Source organism: Pimephales promelas, chromosome 10 (assembly GCF_988280905.1).
Source record: "Pimephales promelas chromosome 10, fPimPro1.hap1.1, whole genome shotgun sequence".
Lineage (NCBI taxonomy): Eukaryota > Metazoa > Chordata > Actinopteri > Cypriniformes > Leuciscidae > Pimephales > Pimephales promelas.
Window position 1 is genome coordinate 16,328,041 of NC_142778.1, and position 18,185 is coordinate 16,346,225.

An 18,185-nucleotide genomic window follows, 5' to 3' on the forward strand; every position below is an offset into this window, starting at 1 on the left:
TGAAAAAAATTGTGAAAAAATAAAAAAATAACTGGTTACATGTCATTTAAATATTCATACAAACACACATTTTATTTCTGTAGTTCTCAAAATCCATATACTGTATATTGCTGAAATGAAAATCTATAGGTTTACCAAATGATTAATTGATTAACCATTAAGATCTGTTGGATTAAATAATAGACAAAAGTATTAAACTGAACAAAAAGAGATGCAAATCAAAAGTTTGATAGTAAGAGCTTTATGAAAGGCAGTTACTGTGAATGAAACAATAATGTAGATGAAACACTTATTTTGTGTTGTGAAAAGGATACTTTGTGATTGTGTGAATTGTACTAACACAGTTGAAAACATGATGAAATGTTTGAAAAAAGTGCACTTTTGATGATCTGTTGTGATATTAGCACTAAGAGTTTTGAAAATGTACACCTTACTTGTGAAAATAGTACCAAAGCGAATAAAAAAAACTGTAAGTGGCGAGACATCCGCATTAGAATTGCGTTTTCTTTCCAATTTCAATTTTTCTTATAGCAGCTGTCTGAAAAACAACAAATATTAATATAAAAGAAAGAGAGTTATAAATGCATACATAAGGTTGTCATGCTTGAACTACTATAAACACCAATCAACACACTACCATTATTGGTCAGCTCAAGACAAAGTAACTTTGTTCATAACATGTATTTTTCCCCAAAACTTTTCAAAGAAAGATCATTGACATAATGACACCATTTTTTTCAAGAAATCAGAAATAAATACACAGCTTCATTTTGCAAATAAAAATAATGTTAATGCAATGTTGTACATGTTACAATGACTAATTAGGTTTTTTGCAGATGCATTGGACAATGTTTTATATTTGTATATTTGTGTAAGACAAACAAATGTATCCACATAGAATTTAAAAAGATTTATTAAGATTAAAAATCTAAATAGTGATCTGTTTATTTAGCAAAAAACTAATACTTACCAGTAACTTTTATTAGGCAGCATCTTCATCTCTTCGAGTCTGCTTCGACGTCACTTGAAAAGCTTGGCTATGATTGGTCAAATTGAATGTAGCTGAACTGAAAAAGACGTGCTGTTGTTAGACTTTAGGCTTGTTCGACTTCATGCAGCTCTACGCAGACGGCGGCTGACTTGAAACAGTGCATGCCGGTTAGAAATTTTGTCCGACTTGATGCAGCGCTGACTCCACGTGACTGTGATGTATGCCATCAAAGTACCGCGAGAGCGATACGAGAGTAGCCGGAGGACTCAGCCAGCGCAGCTTCTCAAGAGCGGCTGCACGAGCTCTGATGATGTCACAGCTGTTCCACGATTCGCCGGATTCAACGCATGACAACGATCACGTGCGTTTCGTGTTTATTCTCGCACATTTAGTTCCACTAAAGCTCCACTAAAGTTTTCTATAACAGTAAACAGTCTTTTCATGTAGTCGCGATGTTATATTGTGTCATGTTTATCATGTTTATCAAAATAAAACTGATTAAAAAACGTTGACTCCACGTCATTGATTATAGGCTTATTTTGAACTTTATTCCAGTTCAAACAGATTCTGTATGAAGCAGTAAAGTGTTGAATGAAAATGTGTCTGAAATATCTGTTTATTTGGCAAATGTTGCATTTATTACACTTAAGCTGTGGTAAAGCATGCAAACACCAAGTGAGCCGTCACTACGGGAACCAGAAATTGTCCGACTTCACGTCTCCGTTTGCAGCTCCTCCCCGCCTGCACGCGGCTGTTCTCGCCGATCGGTTGCATCCAGCCGCAGGCGATGTCGAACACACCTTGTGTCAAAAATACTACTGCCAAAGACAAGTAACGTTAATGTAATACAAATCTTACCTAGAATCACAACATAATGAGGTTCCAAATGTCACACGCCATGCAAACTTGAAGAAGCTGGGTAAAATCAACACTATGTCTTCTCAAAACGCTACGCTTTAAAAAGTTAATCACAAAAAAATATCACCTAATCCATATGAATTGCGTGGTTTCTTCCTAGTCCTCTTAAAGGGATACTCCACTTTTTTTTTTAAATACGCTCATTTTACAACTCCCCCAGAGTTAAACTGTTGAGTTTTACCTTTTTTGAATCCATTCAGCCGATCTCCGGTTCTGGCGGTACCACTTTTAGCATACTGTAGCTTAGCATACATAACTGAAGGGCACAAGACCATTAGCATTTCTCCCCAAAAAATTACCATAGTGTTTTGATATTTTTCCTATTTAAAACTTGACTTTTCTATAGTTACATCGTGCACTAAGACAGACGGAAAATGTAAAGTTGCGATTTTTTAGGCTGATATGACTAGGAACTATACTCTCATACCTGCGTAATAATCAGGAAACTTCACTGTCCCATGAGTGCAGCAGGCGCCTGAAAATAGTCCCCGCCCCGGCTTCTAACGTGACCGGGACTAAGTTTGTGTAGTCATCGCGCCTGCTGCACTCATGGTACGGCAGTAAAGTGTCTTGATTATTACGCCGGAATGAGAGTATACACTCACCGGCCACTTTATTAGGTACCCCATGCTAGTAATGGGTTGGACCCCCTTTTGCCTTCAGAACTGCCTCAATTCTTCGTGGCATAGATTCAACAAGGTGCTGGAAGCATTCCTCAGGGAGTTTGGTCCATATTGACATGATGGCATCACACAGTTGCCGCAGATTTGTCGGCTGCACATCAATGATGCGAATCTCCCGTTCCACCACATCCCAAAGATGCTCTATTGGATTGAGATCTGGTGACTGTGGAGGCCATTTGAGTACAGCGAACTCATTGTCATGTTCAAGAAACCAGTCTGAGATGATTCCAGCTTTATGACATGGTGCATTATCCTGCTGAAAGTAGCCATCAGAAGTTGGGTACATTGTGGTCATAAAGGGATGGACATGGTCAGCAACAATACTCAGGTAGGCTGTGCAACGATGCTCATTTGGTACCAAGGGGCCCAAAGAGTGCCAAGAAAATATTCCCCACACCATGACACCACCACCACCAGCCTGAACCGTTGATACAAGGCAGGATGGATCCATGCTTTCATGTTGTAGACGCCAAATTCTGACCCTACCATCCGAATGTCGCAGCAGAAATCGAGACTCATCAGACCAGGCAACGTTTTTCCAATCTTCTATTGTCCAATTTCGATGAGCTTGTGCAAATTGTAGCCTCAGTTTCCTGTTCTTAGCTGAAAGGAGTGGCACCCGGTGTGGTCTTCTGCTGCTGTAGCCCATCTGCCTCAAAGTTCGACGTACTGTGCGTTCAGAGTAGGGTTGTAACGGTATACCGGTATGACGGTTTATCGCGATATTGACGTGTACGATTATCATATCGTGCACATTTGCTTATCCGCGGTAAAAAAAAAAAAAAAACAGAATTCACCTGCACTGCCGCATGCAACATCTTTCAGCTTGACTGCTTACTCCATATCCATACAGCGCTGAAAATGTCCGAGACAGAGGCTGCGAATCTCTATCTTCCGCCAAAAAAATAAAATAAAATCTGCAGTATGGGAATATTTTGTAACTTATATCCGAAAAACGATCGTGATGTTGTCCTTGAAGATGGATATCCAGTTTGCAAGATATGTGGACGAAGAGTGGCTGCAAAAGGAGTAAACACGTCGAACATGTTCTCCCATATTTAGGAACACCATCCCTCCGTGAAGATAAAGGTTATTCATAACTTTTATAACTTAAGGCCATATTATTTCTGTCATGCTGAGGGAATCCCGGTCTGTCAAAAAGACGCACACATGCGTCTTTTTGCGTTACAAAACAGATGCCACGTAAAATGTGCGATTTAAAAAGATAGATGGATAAATAATGCAGTAGCCTAAATCAAATCGCGATGTGCGTGTCTGTGAATATACAACGCAAAAAGACTGGTGTGCAAGCCCCTTCAGCGTGTCTCTGAATGAGCAGCGCCGTTTCGTCTAGTAGATCTAGTACACACTCAAGTACGCATGACGCTCATGGTTTTTAAAGCTGTCTCAGCCACTACGAAGACGTGAACACATGAACATATCTAGACAGAGAACACTTAATGTGCACTTTATAATTATTTTTTTAAAGAATAATCATCAAATACACTGACTGAAACTCATAGGTGTTCAGTAGGTGTTAACGCGGGGTTAAATGTAACACGGACCGTTTACACAGTTCTTCAGGATCAAGCAGGCTGTCTTTCCGCTATTTTTCTCTTGCTGCCAGAAGACGGTCTCCCGCGAATTTGCGGAAAGTTTTGATTATATTTCGTGAAGATACTGGACAAAGAGTGTTTTGACACCATGAAAGTAATTTTTTTCATCATAGGTTTTTTTTCGGTTTCTGAGTTGGGTGTATACGTTTCCAAATCTAACTTTATATTGCCTTAATCACCGTCTTGTTGGCTCAAACATAGCACCGTTTTGAAACATGTCAGCAATTCCTAGCGACTGTTAGCTAGGTTTAAAATATGTAATACACAGCGGGGTTAATTCTAACAGAGTGGTACAACTAAGCCTCCAAGTGTACAATGATAATCAAATGAAAACGGAGCCACACAACTTTTCAGGTTTGAGTATACATTTAACTTTGTTAGACGTTCACAAACAATGTTGGGATTTAAAATGTTTAAAATTTAGTGTAATATGAATGATAACTTGTTTATTTATTAAAAATATGGCCTGTTATTAATGCAATAAACCCTTTAAATTTTTATTTTAAGCTAATTTGTATTATCATTACTGTTATTATTAATAATAATAATAATTGTACATCATGCAGCTGCCACACACAAATCTAATTTAATTGCAATTACAATAATTATAATTTTATTTATTATTATTTATTGCAAAACTATGCAGCCCTTTTCTATGTCTCTACTCTATCCATGATATTGATCCATAATAGAAGGATGATTGGATGAGGGATATGTATGGATATCTGTCTATACAGATGCACAAACAATATCAAACTATACAAATAAAATAGTACTGAATTATGTGTGTTACACACAAGTGTTACAACTAACCCCTCTATCTGTTACAATTAACCCCGCATATGGGGTAAGTTGTAACATTTGCACTTCTGTCACTTTCAGTCCAACTGTACGAAAATGGTAGGTCCTAGAAAAAAACTTTAAGTGTTCATTTGTAGCAGAGATGTGCATGTTGCTTGTGTAAAAAAAGTATTAATCTAACCTAATTATTTTTTAATTAATTGAGCCAAAAGCAAAAAGCGTTAGGTTGTGCCCCGCTCTCCCCTACAACCTGGAAAAAAAAAGTTTGGTTTAGCCTATGATTAAAATATATTACTATTGTGTATAGTTTTTTGTCCATGTTTTAATTTATTAAACTTCTCTTGTGTAGACAAACTAAAGTTGTTACATTTTATCTGATTGCATTCTCAAAAATACATTTTGTATTCAATCACAGAATCCAGATCAGTTATTTCAGACAACCCAGAATTTCTGAGGAAATAAATATACATTTTCCAAAGACTCTATTGAAAAAACCTTTGTTACAATAAACCATGTTCAACCAAAAACAATATCTATTTTTATTCATTTAAGGGCCATTGTAGCTGATGCTGATTATAATAATGATAGTTTTAATATCGTATACCGTGAAACCGTGAAACCGTGATATTTTCTGAGACGATTATCATACCGTGAAAATCTCATACCGTTGCAACCCTAGTTCAGAGATGCTCTTCTGCCCACCTTGGTTGTAACGGGTGGTTATTTGAGTCACTGTTGCCCTTCTATCAGCTCGAACCAGTCTGGGCATTCTCCTCTGACCTCTGGCATCAACAAGGCATTTCCGCCCACAGAACTGCCGCTCACTGGATGTTTTTTCTTTTTCGGACCATTCTCTGTAAACCCTAGAGATGGTTGTGCGTGAAAATCCCAGTAGATTAGCAGTTTCTGAAATACTCAGACCAGCCCTTCTGGCACCAACAATCATGCCACGTTCAAAGTCACTCAAATCACCTTTCTTCCCCATACTGATGCTCGGTTTGAACTGCTGGAGATTGTCTTGACCATGTCTACATGCCTAAATGCACTGAGTTGCCGCCATGTGATTGGCTGCTTAGAAATTAAGTGTTAACGAGCAGTTGGACAGGTGTACCTAATAAAGTGGCCGGTGAGTGTAGTTCCCTGTGTGACATTATTAGTTAAGTGATTGACAGTTGTGGCATCCTATCAGGGGATAGTATCATCTATTTAATGCGGGTTGGCTGTGTCCGGAGATGCGTCGCGTCTTTACTCCGCCTCCCCGCGTGCGTCATTCACTCGCGTCTCGGTTGTCAATCAGCACTTTTTCGGCGGTGCACGTTATGAGTTCAGAGTGAGTGTCTGTTCACCCCTCAGTTAATCGGCGGTCTTGATGATTAACTTGATGAAAACAGCATTTTATGTTAAATAAACTTTATAAAAGACCCAGATTTCTAACTTTCATTCCTGGGGATAATTTTACAAGGTTGAATGGAAGATTTTTGCCCATTTTTTGGAAAATACAGGTTAAAATTTTTAATAAGTCTTTTTAACCACTAGATGGCTATAGAGCTCCACTAGGCCTATATACTATATGAATTACTGAAAGATATAGTTTCTAAAGTTGGATTCAGTTGGATTCATATCTAAATATTATAAAATCACAATTATAACAAAATTAAATACTTTTGTCAAAGTTTAGCATTTGTTTTTGTACTGAAAAAACAACAGTTTTTCAAGAATGTTACATTATGATTAGAATCAAACCTGAACAACATGTTACAAAGAGAAATGTTTCATTTATTTCAACTGAACAGCAATAACAAATTATCAAATAAAGCAGTAAAAATCAATAGTTTGGAACAATAGAACAATAGTTGGTCTCATCTCTTTTATCTTTTTTATAGCCTTACAAATGTATTCCTGTGTGTGTGTGTGTGTGTGTGTGTGTGTGTGTGTGTGTGTGTGTGTGCGTGCGTGCGTGCGTGCGTGCGTGTGTGTGTGTGCACATTTTCAATGTGTCTTAGTGTTACCAATTTATTTTTGCGGTGGTTCTGCATTTTAGAGTATTTTATTTTACAAATGATAAGAGAACAGTTTTTACAGTCTGTATGTTTTCCTGTATATTGTATTCCTCTATATGTGTGTGTTTGTGTGTGTGTGCACGTGTGTGAGCATGATAATTTTGGATTGTGGAAGTTTTTTGCATTTTTGGAAGTGTGCCACTTGATTTCTGTCATTTCTGTCTGTGTTCTGCATTATTTCTGATTTTGATGATGAATTTTAGTCCAATGATAAATAAATATTCATTTATTTATTTATAGATATTTAAAAGATATCATAAATCCTCCAAAAACTGCACAAATGTTGAGTAAAAACATTAATAAACAGTAAAATAATATTTGTTAAAAAAACAAAACAACCGATTGTTCGGTTACAAAATTAAATGTGACCCCGAAGACCATGAGTGTGACTATTTTTGTCACGCCTACATAAAAACAGATAACGTCCCATTTTAATTTTTTTTTTTTTTTTTGCAGATCTAGAAAGTGTTGAGAGCCGTAGGAAGTTTCATACCATTTGGAAAAAGAGAACTTTTTTTTTTTAATCCAAGCAAGTCATTTTGATGGCGAAGACCATCAGAGGGTTAATCTAATTTTTTTTTAAAAACACCCCTGAAAAATAGGTGAATCTCCACATACCACCGACTGTAAAGCAACAGTCGGGATCATTAATATGTGCAGTACGACTCCAAATTTTTGCATATGCCAGCCCGTGTTCAATGACAGGCAGAACTATGGCAGCCGAAGTAAGGCAGTTACTCAATGTTTGGATGTACACATGAACACAAAAGTATTTTATAATTCCTTCATCCGAGCCTCTGAAGAAACAATGGGTTAATTTTATTTTCTCTGGAAATTCCAAACATTTCACAGACAACTGTTCCCTTTCGAAGGAAACTCAACGATACGTCAATTGACGCTATGGGGAACACCTCAGGCGTGACAGGTGTCTGAAATCAAATATTAAATCTTATTTTTGGCTCAGTTGTAGTTTTTTTTTTTAGGATAATAGTATACTTTTATGAGCCTGGATCAATTTCAATTAAAGGTATTTAGTGCTTTGATTTGTGGTCTTGAAGGGGGTAAAAAATAGGAAAGAATTAAGACAGCCGTTTATCATTTAGTATATTTTCAAGCTATATATTTAAGTTGGCTTGAGAAAGCCAACTTACTGAAATCCTATTTAAACTTATTATTATTCTTCTTCTTATTTTTCTTACCCAAAATATTCTGACTGCTACTCCTCCTAGAGCTTTAACTCTACAAACTCCAAACTCGGGTCAGACCTTCAGACTGTTCTGACTCGAGTTGCTATATCTTTTTAGACTGATTCGACTTTCAGATTTCTTAAAAATTAATATTAAAAATCATAAAAATCCCATTGACTTTCATTGCAGCATGGTCAAAATGAGCCAAGACTACGGTGGCCCAATAGCGTACAACAAAAACTCAAATCTAAATTCCCTGAAGCCCTAGACTCAATTAAACTACCATTCTATATGTACTAATGATCTATCTATCTATCTATCTATCTATCTATCTATCTATCTATCTATCTATCTATCTATCTATCTATCTATCTACCTAATCTTTCTTTCTTTCTTTCTAACTAATCTATCCATCTTTCTTTCTAACAAATCTATCCATCTTTCTTTCTAACTAATCTTTCGTTCTTTCTTTCTACCTAACTAATCTATCCATCTTTCTTTCTAACTAATCTATCCATCTTTCTTTCTAACTAATCTATCCATCTTTCTTTCTTTCTAACAAATCTATCCATCTTTCTTTCTAACAAATCTATCCATCTTTCTTTCTAACTAATCTATCGTTCTTTCTTTCTAACTAATCTATCCATCTTTCTTTCTAACTAATCTATCGTTCTTTCTTTCTAACAAATCTATCCATCTTTCTTTCTAACTAATCTATCCATCTTTCTTTCTACCTAACTAATCTATCCATCTTTCTTTCTACCTAACTAATCTATCCATCTTTCTTTCTTTCTAACAAATCTATCCATCTTTCTTTCTACCTAACTAATCTATCCATCTTTCTTTCTACCTAACTAATCTATCCATCTTTCTTTCTTTCTAACAAATCTATTCATCTTTCTTTCTAACAAATCTATCCATCTTTCTTTCTAACTAATCTATCGTTCTTTCTTTCTAACTAATCTATCCATCTTTCTTTCTTTCTAACTAATCTATCCATCTTTCTTTCTACCTAACTAATCTATCCATCTTTCTTTCTACCTAACTAATCTATCCATCTTTCTTTCTTTCTAACAAATCTATTCATCTTTCTTTCTAACAAATCTATCCATCTTTCTTTCTAACTAATCTATCGTTCTTTCTTTCTAACTAATCTATCCATCTTTCTTTCTAACTAATCTATCGTTCTTTCTTTTTAACAAATCTATCCATCTTTCTTTCTACCTAATCTATCATTCTTTCTTTCTACCTAATCTTTCTTTCTTTCTAACTAATCTATCCATCTTTCTTTCTAACAAATCTATCTATCTTTCTTTCTAACTAATCTATCCATCTTTCTTTCTAACAAATCTATCCATCTTTCTTTCTAACTAATCTATCATTCTTTTTTTCTAACTAATCTATCGATCTTTCTTTCTAACTAATCTATCCATCTTTCTTTCTAACAAATCTATCAATCTTTCTTTCTAACAAACCTATCCATCTTTCTTTCTAACAAATCTATCCATCTTTCTTTCTAACTAATCTATCGTTCTTTCTTTCTACCTAACTAATCTATCCATCTTTCTTTCTAACAAATCTATCCATCTTTCTTTCTAACTAATCTATCGTTCTTTCTTTCTAACTAATCTATCCATCTTTCTTTCTAACTAATCTATCGTTCTTTCTTTCTAACAAATCTATCCATCTTTCTTTCTAACTAATCTATCCATCTTTCTTTCTAACTAATCTATCCATCTTTCTTTCTAACTAATCTATCGTTCTTTCTTTCTAACTAATCTATCCATCGTTCTTTCTACCTAATCTTTCTTTCTTTCTAACAAATCTATCCATCTTTCTTTCTACCTAATCTATCCATCTTTATTTCTACCTAACTAATCTATCCATTTTTCTTTCTAACTAATCTATCCATCTTTCTTTCTAACAAATCTATCCATCTTTCTTTCTACATAATCTATCCATCTTTCTTTCTACCTAACTAATCTATCCATTTTTCTTTCTAACTAATCTATCCATCTTTCTTTCTAACAAATCTATCCATCTTTCTTTCTACCTAATCTATCCATCTTTCTTTCTACCTAATCTATCCATCTTTCTTTCTACCTAACTAATCTATCCATCTTTCTTTCTAACTAATCTATCCATCTTTCTTTCTAACAAATCTATCCATCTTTCTTTCTAGCAAATCTATCCATCTTTTTTTCTAACTAATCTATCCATCTTTCTTTCTAACAAATCTATCCATCTTTCTTTCTAACTATTCTTTTTTTCACTTTCTTTCTTTCTTTCTTTCTTTCTTTTTTCTTTCTTTCTAACAATTCTATCTTTCTTTCTTTCTTTCTTTCTTTCTTTCTTTCTAACAATTCCATCTTTCTTTCTTTCTTTCTTTCTTTCTTGCTTTCTTGCTTTATGCTAATCATGTTAGCTTCTTGCTAAAAACATGCTAGCATGATGCTAGCTACATGCTAATCATGCAAGCTTCTTGCGAAAACATGCTAGCATGATGCTAGCAACATGCCAATCATGCTAGCATGATGCTAGCAACATGCCAATCATGCTAGCATGATGCTAGCTACATGCTAATCATGCTAGCTTCTTGCTAAAAACATGCTAACATGATGCTAGCAACATGCTAATCATGCTAGCATGATGCTGGCAACATGTTAATCATGCTAGCATGATGCTAGCTACATGCTAATCATGCTAGCTTCTTGCTAAAAACATGCTAGCATGATGCTAGCTACATGCTAATAATGCTAGCATGATGATAGCTACATGCTAATCATGCTAGCTTCTTGCTAAAAACATGCTAGCATGATGTTAGCTACATGCTAATCATGCTAGCTTCTTGCTAAAAACATGCTAGCATGATGCTAGCTACATGCTAATCATGCTAGCATGATGATAGCTACATGCTAATCATGCTAGCTTCTTGCTAGCAACATGCTAATCATGCTAGCTTCTTGCTAAAAACATGCTAGCATGATGCTAGCTACATGCTAATCATGCTAGCTTCTTGCTAAAAACATGCTAGCATGATGCTAGCTACATGCTAATCATGTTAGCTTCTTGCTAAAAACATGCTAGCATGATGCTAGCAACATGCTAATCATGCTAGCATGATGCTAGCTACATGCTAATCATGCTAGCATGATGCTAGCTACATGCTAATCATGCTAGCTTCTTGCTAAAAACATGCTAGCATGATGTTAGCTACATGCTAATCATGCTAGCTTCTTGCTAAAAACATGCTAGCATGATGCTAGCAACATGCTAATCATGCTAGCATGATGCTAGCTACATGCTAATCATGCTAGCATGATGCTAGCTACATGCTAATCATGCTAGCATGATGCTAGCTACATGCTAATCATGCTAGCATGATGTTAAAAACATGCTAGCATGATGCTAGCATAATGCTAATCATGCTAACATGATGCTAGCTACATGCTAATCATGTTAGCATGATGCTAAAAACATGCTAGCTTCTTGCTAGCAACATGCTAATCATGATAGCATGATGCTAATCATGCTAGCATGATGCTAGCTACATGCTAATCATGCTAGCTTCTTGCTAAAAACATGCTAGCATGATGCTAGCTACATGCTAATCATGCTAGCTTCTTGCTGAAAACATGCTAGCATGATGCTAGCAACATGCTAATCGTGTTATTATTATGCTAGCTACATGTTAATCATGCTAGCATGATGCTAGCTACATGTTAATCATGCTAGCATGATGCTAGTTACATTTTAATCATGCTAGCTTCTTGCCAATAACATCTATCTATCGATCTATCGATCTATCGATCTATCTATCTATCTATCTATCTATCTATCTATCTATCTATCTATCTATCTATCTATCGATCTATCTATCTTTCTAACTAATCTATCCATCTTTCTTTCTTTCTTTCTTTCTAATTCCATCTTTTTCCAACTTAATTCAAACTTCAAGATTCTTCAAACGCTCTGGTCCGGCTTTCTCAAGCCAACTTAAAGTTTGTGTCATCAAACTTTTTTTTCTAGTTCTTCATGTTTTCCTAGTTACTGAAGTAAGGATAAAGAGGTTTGGGACTGGATCAAAGCATATTGCATTGTTTTTCTGTCAGTCATCCTAATTGCTTGTATTATTGGCCAGAGATGGTAAACATGCATTATGTAAGCCTAACCCTAATGGTGCATGCTTAGGCAATATATCTATATATAAGCCAATGATTTACTCAACACATAACCTTTTAATTTCAAAAAGGCATTGACATATTGCTGATCATGGTGTTGGTTGCAACAATTTTTATGATTATCACCTGTACTGTGATTGCTGCACAACCTAAATGTAAAGCTTATGGGACAGATGAACTCCTTCATTTCTCAAAAGAAGGTAATGTCTCTATTGGGGGCATTTTTTCATTCCACCAAAATCCAGTTGGTGTAAGTCCAACACTCACAACCAATCCAGGAAACATCAGGTGTAATGGGTAAGAAAATAAGTGATATTACTTTCATATTTCTCAAAAAAAAAAAAAAAAAAAAATATATATATATATATATATATATACTTCACTGAAAAAAAAACAAAGCTATCTTTCCATTTCAGTCTTGATCCTGGAGAGCTACAGTATGCAATGACAATGATTTTTGCCATTGAGGAAATAAACAACCGCACAGATCTTCTTCCTGGCTTTTTGCTTGGCTACCGTGTCTATGGCTCTTGCCCAAGTATCCCTCTCTCTATGGGAGCATCGTTAGCTCTGATCAACGGACAAATGGAAGCAGAAGAGGACTGTGTAAATCCCTCTACTGTGCAAGCTGTGATTGGAGAAACTACATCAACATCCACAATAGACATTGCAAGGATCATGAGTCCATTTAAAATCCCTGTGGTAAGTCATTAAATAAATATATGTGTGTGTGTGTAAATATATATTATTTATATTGAATAACGCATAGCAAAATCATTTGGATTTAGTACAGATTGAGAGATTTCTTGAAATATGATCAAATTATTGTTTATTTGTTTAAATTCACATTGTTCATTCTGTTATAATGATGCAATTGTTACTATTGGTCTCCAGGATACAATTACGTGAATGTTTATCGTGGTTTAAACATCACAAACTGTCTTTTTTACAACAATGAGTCAGACAGTAATCCCTCTAATAATATAAATGTCAATTATAAACCTTTTTTTGTCTCATTTCAGCTTAGCCATTCAGCAACTTGTGCATGTCTTAGTAACAGACAGCAGTATCCATCCTTCTTCAGGACTATTCCTAGTGATTATTACCAGAGCAGAGCACTGGCTAAACTAATCAAGTATTTTGGCTGGACCTGGGTTGGGGCTGTGAGGAGCAGGGGAGATTATGGCAACAATGGAATGGCCACTTTTTTAGAAGCAGCAGAGAAAGAAGGCATTTGTGTCGAATACTCTGTGGCCATTTACAGAACCGATTCAAGAGAGAAGTTTTTGGAAGTCACAAACATAATTAAACAATCAACATCTAAAGTCATTGTAGCTTTCGCAGATGGCAATGATTTGGACATTCTCATAAAAGAGCTTTACTACCAAAATGTAACTGGATATCAGTGGGTTGGAAGTGAGGGTTGGATCACTTACAGATATGTAGCAACCCCAGTTAACTATGCTGTGGTAGGGGGGGCATTAGGCTTTTCTGTGCCAAATGCGTACATTCCTGGATTGAGGGAGTTTATTGTGAGTAGCCATCCCTCCTTGAGGTTAGGTAACACAGGACTGGTTGAGCTGTGGGAAAGCGTGTTTGACTGCATTTTAAATCAAAACACACACAATGGCTCTAAGATATGCACTGGAAAGGAGTCCCTAGCTAATACAAACACACGTTACACAGATGTGTCTGATGCTAGTCTTCTAAACAATATCTACAAGGCAGTGTATGCTATTGCTCATGCAATAGAAGCACTGTTGACTTGCGAGAAAGGAAAGGGGCCATTCCTCAACAAGACATGTGCAGAGAATGGGAAAATACAGCCTTGGCAGGTTTGTTCTTTTGAATTTCTGCTCTGTCATTTTCTGTAATTCAAAACTGATGTTCAAAGACCATGGGTAATATTTTACCACTATTCTTAACAGGTGCTGCATTATCTGACCCAAGTGAACTTTACAACCAAAAATGGAGAAAACGTTTACTTTGATGCTCGTGGTGACCCAGTTGCACGTTATACTCTGGTTAACTGGCAGATGAACTCAGAAGGAATAATAACATTTGAATCTATTGGTTTATATGACACATCCAAGCTAGAGGGACAGCAGATTCAAATGAAAGATGATACTGATGTAATCTGGGCAGGAAACCAGAAAAATGTAAATAATAATAATAATCTGTCATAAACTTTATGCCATTTTTTTTCTAAGACTAGTGCACAGTGATTTTACATAGTGCAGACTATGATTAGGTATATTTTTGCTTGTGTGTATATTAAGGTCCCTCGGTCTGTGTGTAGTGAGACCTGTCTTGCAGGCACTCGCAGAGCCTTCATGAAAGGAAAACCCATCTGCTGTTTTGACTGCATCGCCTGTGCAGATGGAGAGTTTAGCAACACCACAAGTGAGATGAACAAGCCTCTCTCATTAACAGTAATAATGCTCATCATGTTTCTCTCTGGTCAACCTAAAAACTTTCAATTATGCTTTACTCTCTTTAATTTGTTTTTGTTTTCAGATGCAGTAACATGCCTTCCATGCCCTGTTGAATACAAATCAAATGGGAACAGAACACGATGTGAACTTAAAAACATTGAATTCCTAACATTTAAAGAAGTAATGGGTAACATACTAGTGACGTTCTCTTTGTGTGGTGGATGTCTCACAATCACAACTGGGTTGATTTTCTTCTACCACAGACATACACCAATAGTAAGAGCCAACAACTCAGAGCTGAGCTTCCTGCTGCTCATTTCACTAACTTTGTGTTTTCTCTGTTCTCTTACTTTCATTGGTCAGCCCACTGAATGGTCCTGTATGTTGCGTCACACAGTGTTTGGGATCACTTTTGTCCTCTGTATCTCCTGTGTTCTGGGGAAAACAATTGTTGTGTTAATGGCCTTCAAGGCTACACTTCCAGGAAGTAATGTCATGAAATGTTTTGGGCCTCCTCAACAGAGACTCAGTGTTCTTGCCTTTACTCTTATACAGGTGCTTATTTGTGTCCTTTGGTTAACAATATCACCCCCCTTTCCCTACAAAAACACAAGTAGTTACAATGACAAAATCATTCTTGAGTGTGATTCAGGTTCAGCTTTTGGTTTCTGGGCTGTACTGGGTTATATTGGCATACTGGCTGCCTTGTGCTTTATTCTGGCTTTTCTGGCTCGCAAGCTGCCTGATAACTTCAATGAAGCCAAATTTATTACATTCAGTATGCTCATATTCTGTGCTGTATGGATCATTTTTATCCCAGCTTATGTTAGTTCTCCTGGAAAATTCACTGTAGCAGTTGAGATATTTGCTATTTTAGCGTCAAGTTATGGCATGTTGTTTTGTATATTCATTCCTAAGTGCTACATAATTTTACTAAAACCAGACATGAATTCCAAAAAGGTTTTGATGGGTAAAGCTTCTACAAGGTTTCTCTAATTAAAATGGCTATTTATCATTATATATTGATATGTTTAAGTAAACATGTCATGCATTCTCCCTGTAATGCTGTGATTCACACCTGAGGATACAATAACCTGCATAATGAGCCTTTCAGTCAGGGATGTATGGAAGCCTGTTTCTGCCACAGTTGATTTAAAAAAAATATGATTATTTAAGTCATAATTATATATATATAATATAATATAATATAATAATATATATATATATATATATATACTGTATATAATTATGACTTAGTATATCATTTTATTGAGAAAGTTTTATGTAAAAGCTGAAATTTTCCTCTGAGAGCCATGTTTTTAGAATGCTGTTTCATGCGCAAGACACTGCGAAATACACAAGCTTAACATCCGTCTAGTGCGTTTGCCTAGAAAAGCAATAACAAAGCAGCCCAGTGGAATGAAAAAGCACATTCTTATGAGAAAAACAAAAGAGTTCATTAACAGATTTGGATATAGCCTAAGTTTGCTGTCATTCCTCTATCTATTTGAAATACATGAATCACCCTATTTTTACAAATGAATAAAAGACTTTCAAGTATGGAAGCCAGTCTCATAATTAAGTTGGCTTGGAAAAGCCAACTTACTGATATTGTACTTAAACTTTCTTTCTTTCTTTCTTTCTTTCTTTCTTTCTTTCTTTCTTTCTTTCTTTCTTTCTTTCTTTCTTTCTTTCTTTCTTTCTTTCTAAATGGGGCACAGTGGATTAGACACATGCCTTTGGTGTGAGAAACTCAGGTTCGAATCCACTGTGAGACACCAATGAGCAAGACACTTAACCCCCAGTTGCTCCAGAGGCATGCAACCTCTGGCAAAAGTAGCAATTGTAAGTCGCTTTGGATAAAAGCATTAGCTAAATTAATAAATGTAAAATCTAAATGTAAACTATTCTATCTTTCTTACTTACTATTCTTTTAACTTTCCATTCTTTCTTTTTAACTTTTCTTTCTTTATTATCTGTCTTTTTAACTTTTCTTTTTTTCTTCTTTCTTTATTTCTAACTAATATCTTTCTTTTTAAATTTTCTTTCTTTTCAAACTAATCTTTCTTCCTTTCTAACTAATTCTTTCAAACTTTCTTTCTTTCTTGCTATTCTTCCTTTATTACTTTTCTCCCTTTCTAATCATTCTTCTTTTTTACATTTCTTTATTTTTCCACTTTTCTTTCTTTTTTCAAACTCTTTCTTTAACTCCAACAGATCTTTCTTTCTTTCTAACTAATCTTTCTTTCTTTCTTTTTAACTTTTCTTTGTTTATTTTCTGTCTTTTTAACTTTTCTTTTCTTATTTCTTTATTTCTAATTACATTTTCTTTCAAACTAATATTTCTTTCTTTCTAACTAATCTTTCTAAATAATCTTTCATTCTTTCAAACTGATCTTTCTTTCTAACTAATCCTTTTTTCTTTCTTTCTTTCTTTCTTTCTTTCTTTCTTTCTTTCTACCTATTATATCTTTATTTCTAACTATTCTTTCTTTTTCCTAACATTTCTTTCTTTCTTTCTTTTTTCCTAACATCTTTCTTTCTGTCTGTCTTTCTGTCTTTTTAACTTATATTTTCTTTCCTTTACAAACTAAAATTTCTTTCTAACTAATCTATCTTTCTTTCTTTCTTTCTTTCTAACTAATCGATCTTTCTTTTTTACTTTCTTTATTAGGGCCCAAGCCCTGAAAGGGTGAAGGCCCTATTGTTTTCCTTAGGATTATTTATCATTTATTAGGGCCCAAGCCTTGAAAAGGTGAAGGACCTATTGTTTTCCTTGGGATTATTTTTTTCTATTATTTTTCTTACGACTATTTACGCACTTTTGGGACCCTTAACATGCTCGAAAACTCTTGAAATTTTGCACATATGTCAGAACCCGCGGCCATCAGGCCCGGACTGAAGATGGTACTTGGGCGTGGCAGGGGGGCTCGACAGCGCCCCCTGGAACAGGGTCCACAAACTTGGTCCATAAATCAAACACGCTTGCTTGTAATAATATGAAACTCGGTACACATGTAGATCTCATTGATTCATATATACTTCAAACTCTTACTTTTTACCCCAGCCCAACATGAAGTCGGCTATTTGTTGTTTGTAAAACGTGTGCATTGGAATTTGACAAAAGTGGGGTTGTTAGTTTTATCTACAGTTACAAAAATCAGTATGTATATTGTACTCCTCGAGCCGGACAACTTTCTAATTGACACTCATTAGCTAGGACCCACAGGAAGTCAGATGTTTGTTTGAATGTGGTCATGCTCTCTCTGAGCCTATGTCTCTCTCTCTCTGTGTGTGTGTGTGTGTGTTTGTA

At 35.6% G+C, this 18,185-nt stretch overlaps 1 protein-coding gene across 1 annotated transcript; it reads left to right on the forward strand.

Annotated features, from left to right (window-relative positions):
• The first annotated feature begins 12,887 nt into the window (after positions 1-12,887).
• LOC120461592 (extracellular calcium-sensing receptor) lies at positions 12,888-16,009 on the forward strand. Its single transcript, XM_039649814.2, has 5 exons — positions 12,888-13,139; positions 13,460-14,272; positions 14,366-14,596; positions 14,717-14,840; positions 14,955-16,009. Exons 1-5 carry the CDS (start codon positions 12,888-12,890, stop codon positions 15,866-15,868), a joined length of 2,334 nt encoding a protein of 777 aa, XP_039505748.2. The 3' UTR covers positions 15,869-16,009.
• Positions 16,010-18,185: the final 2,176 nt, after the last annotated feature.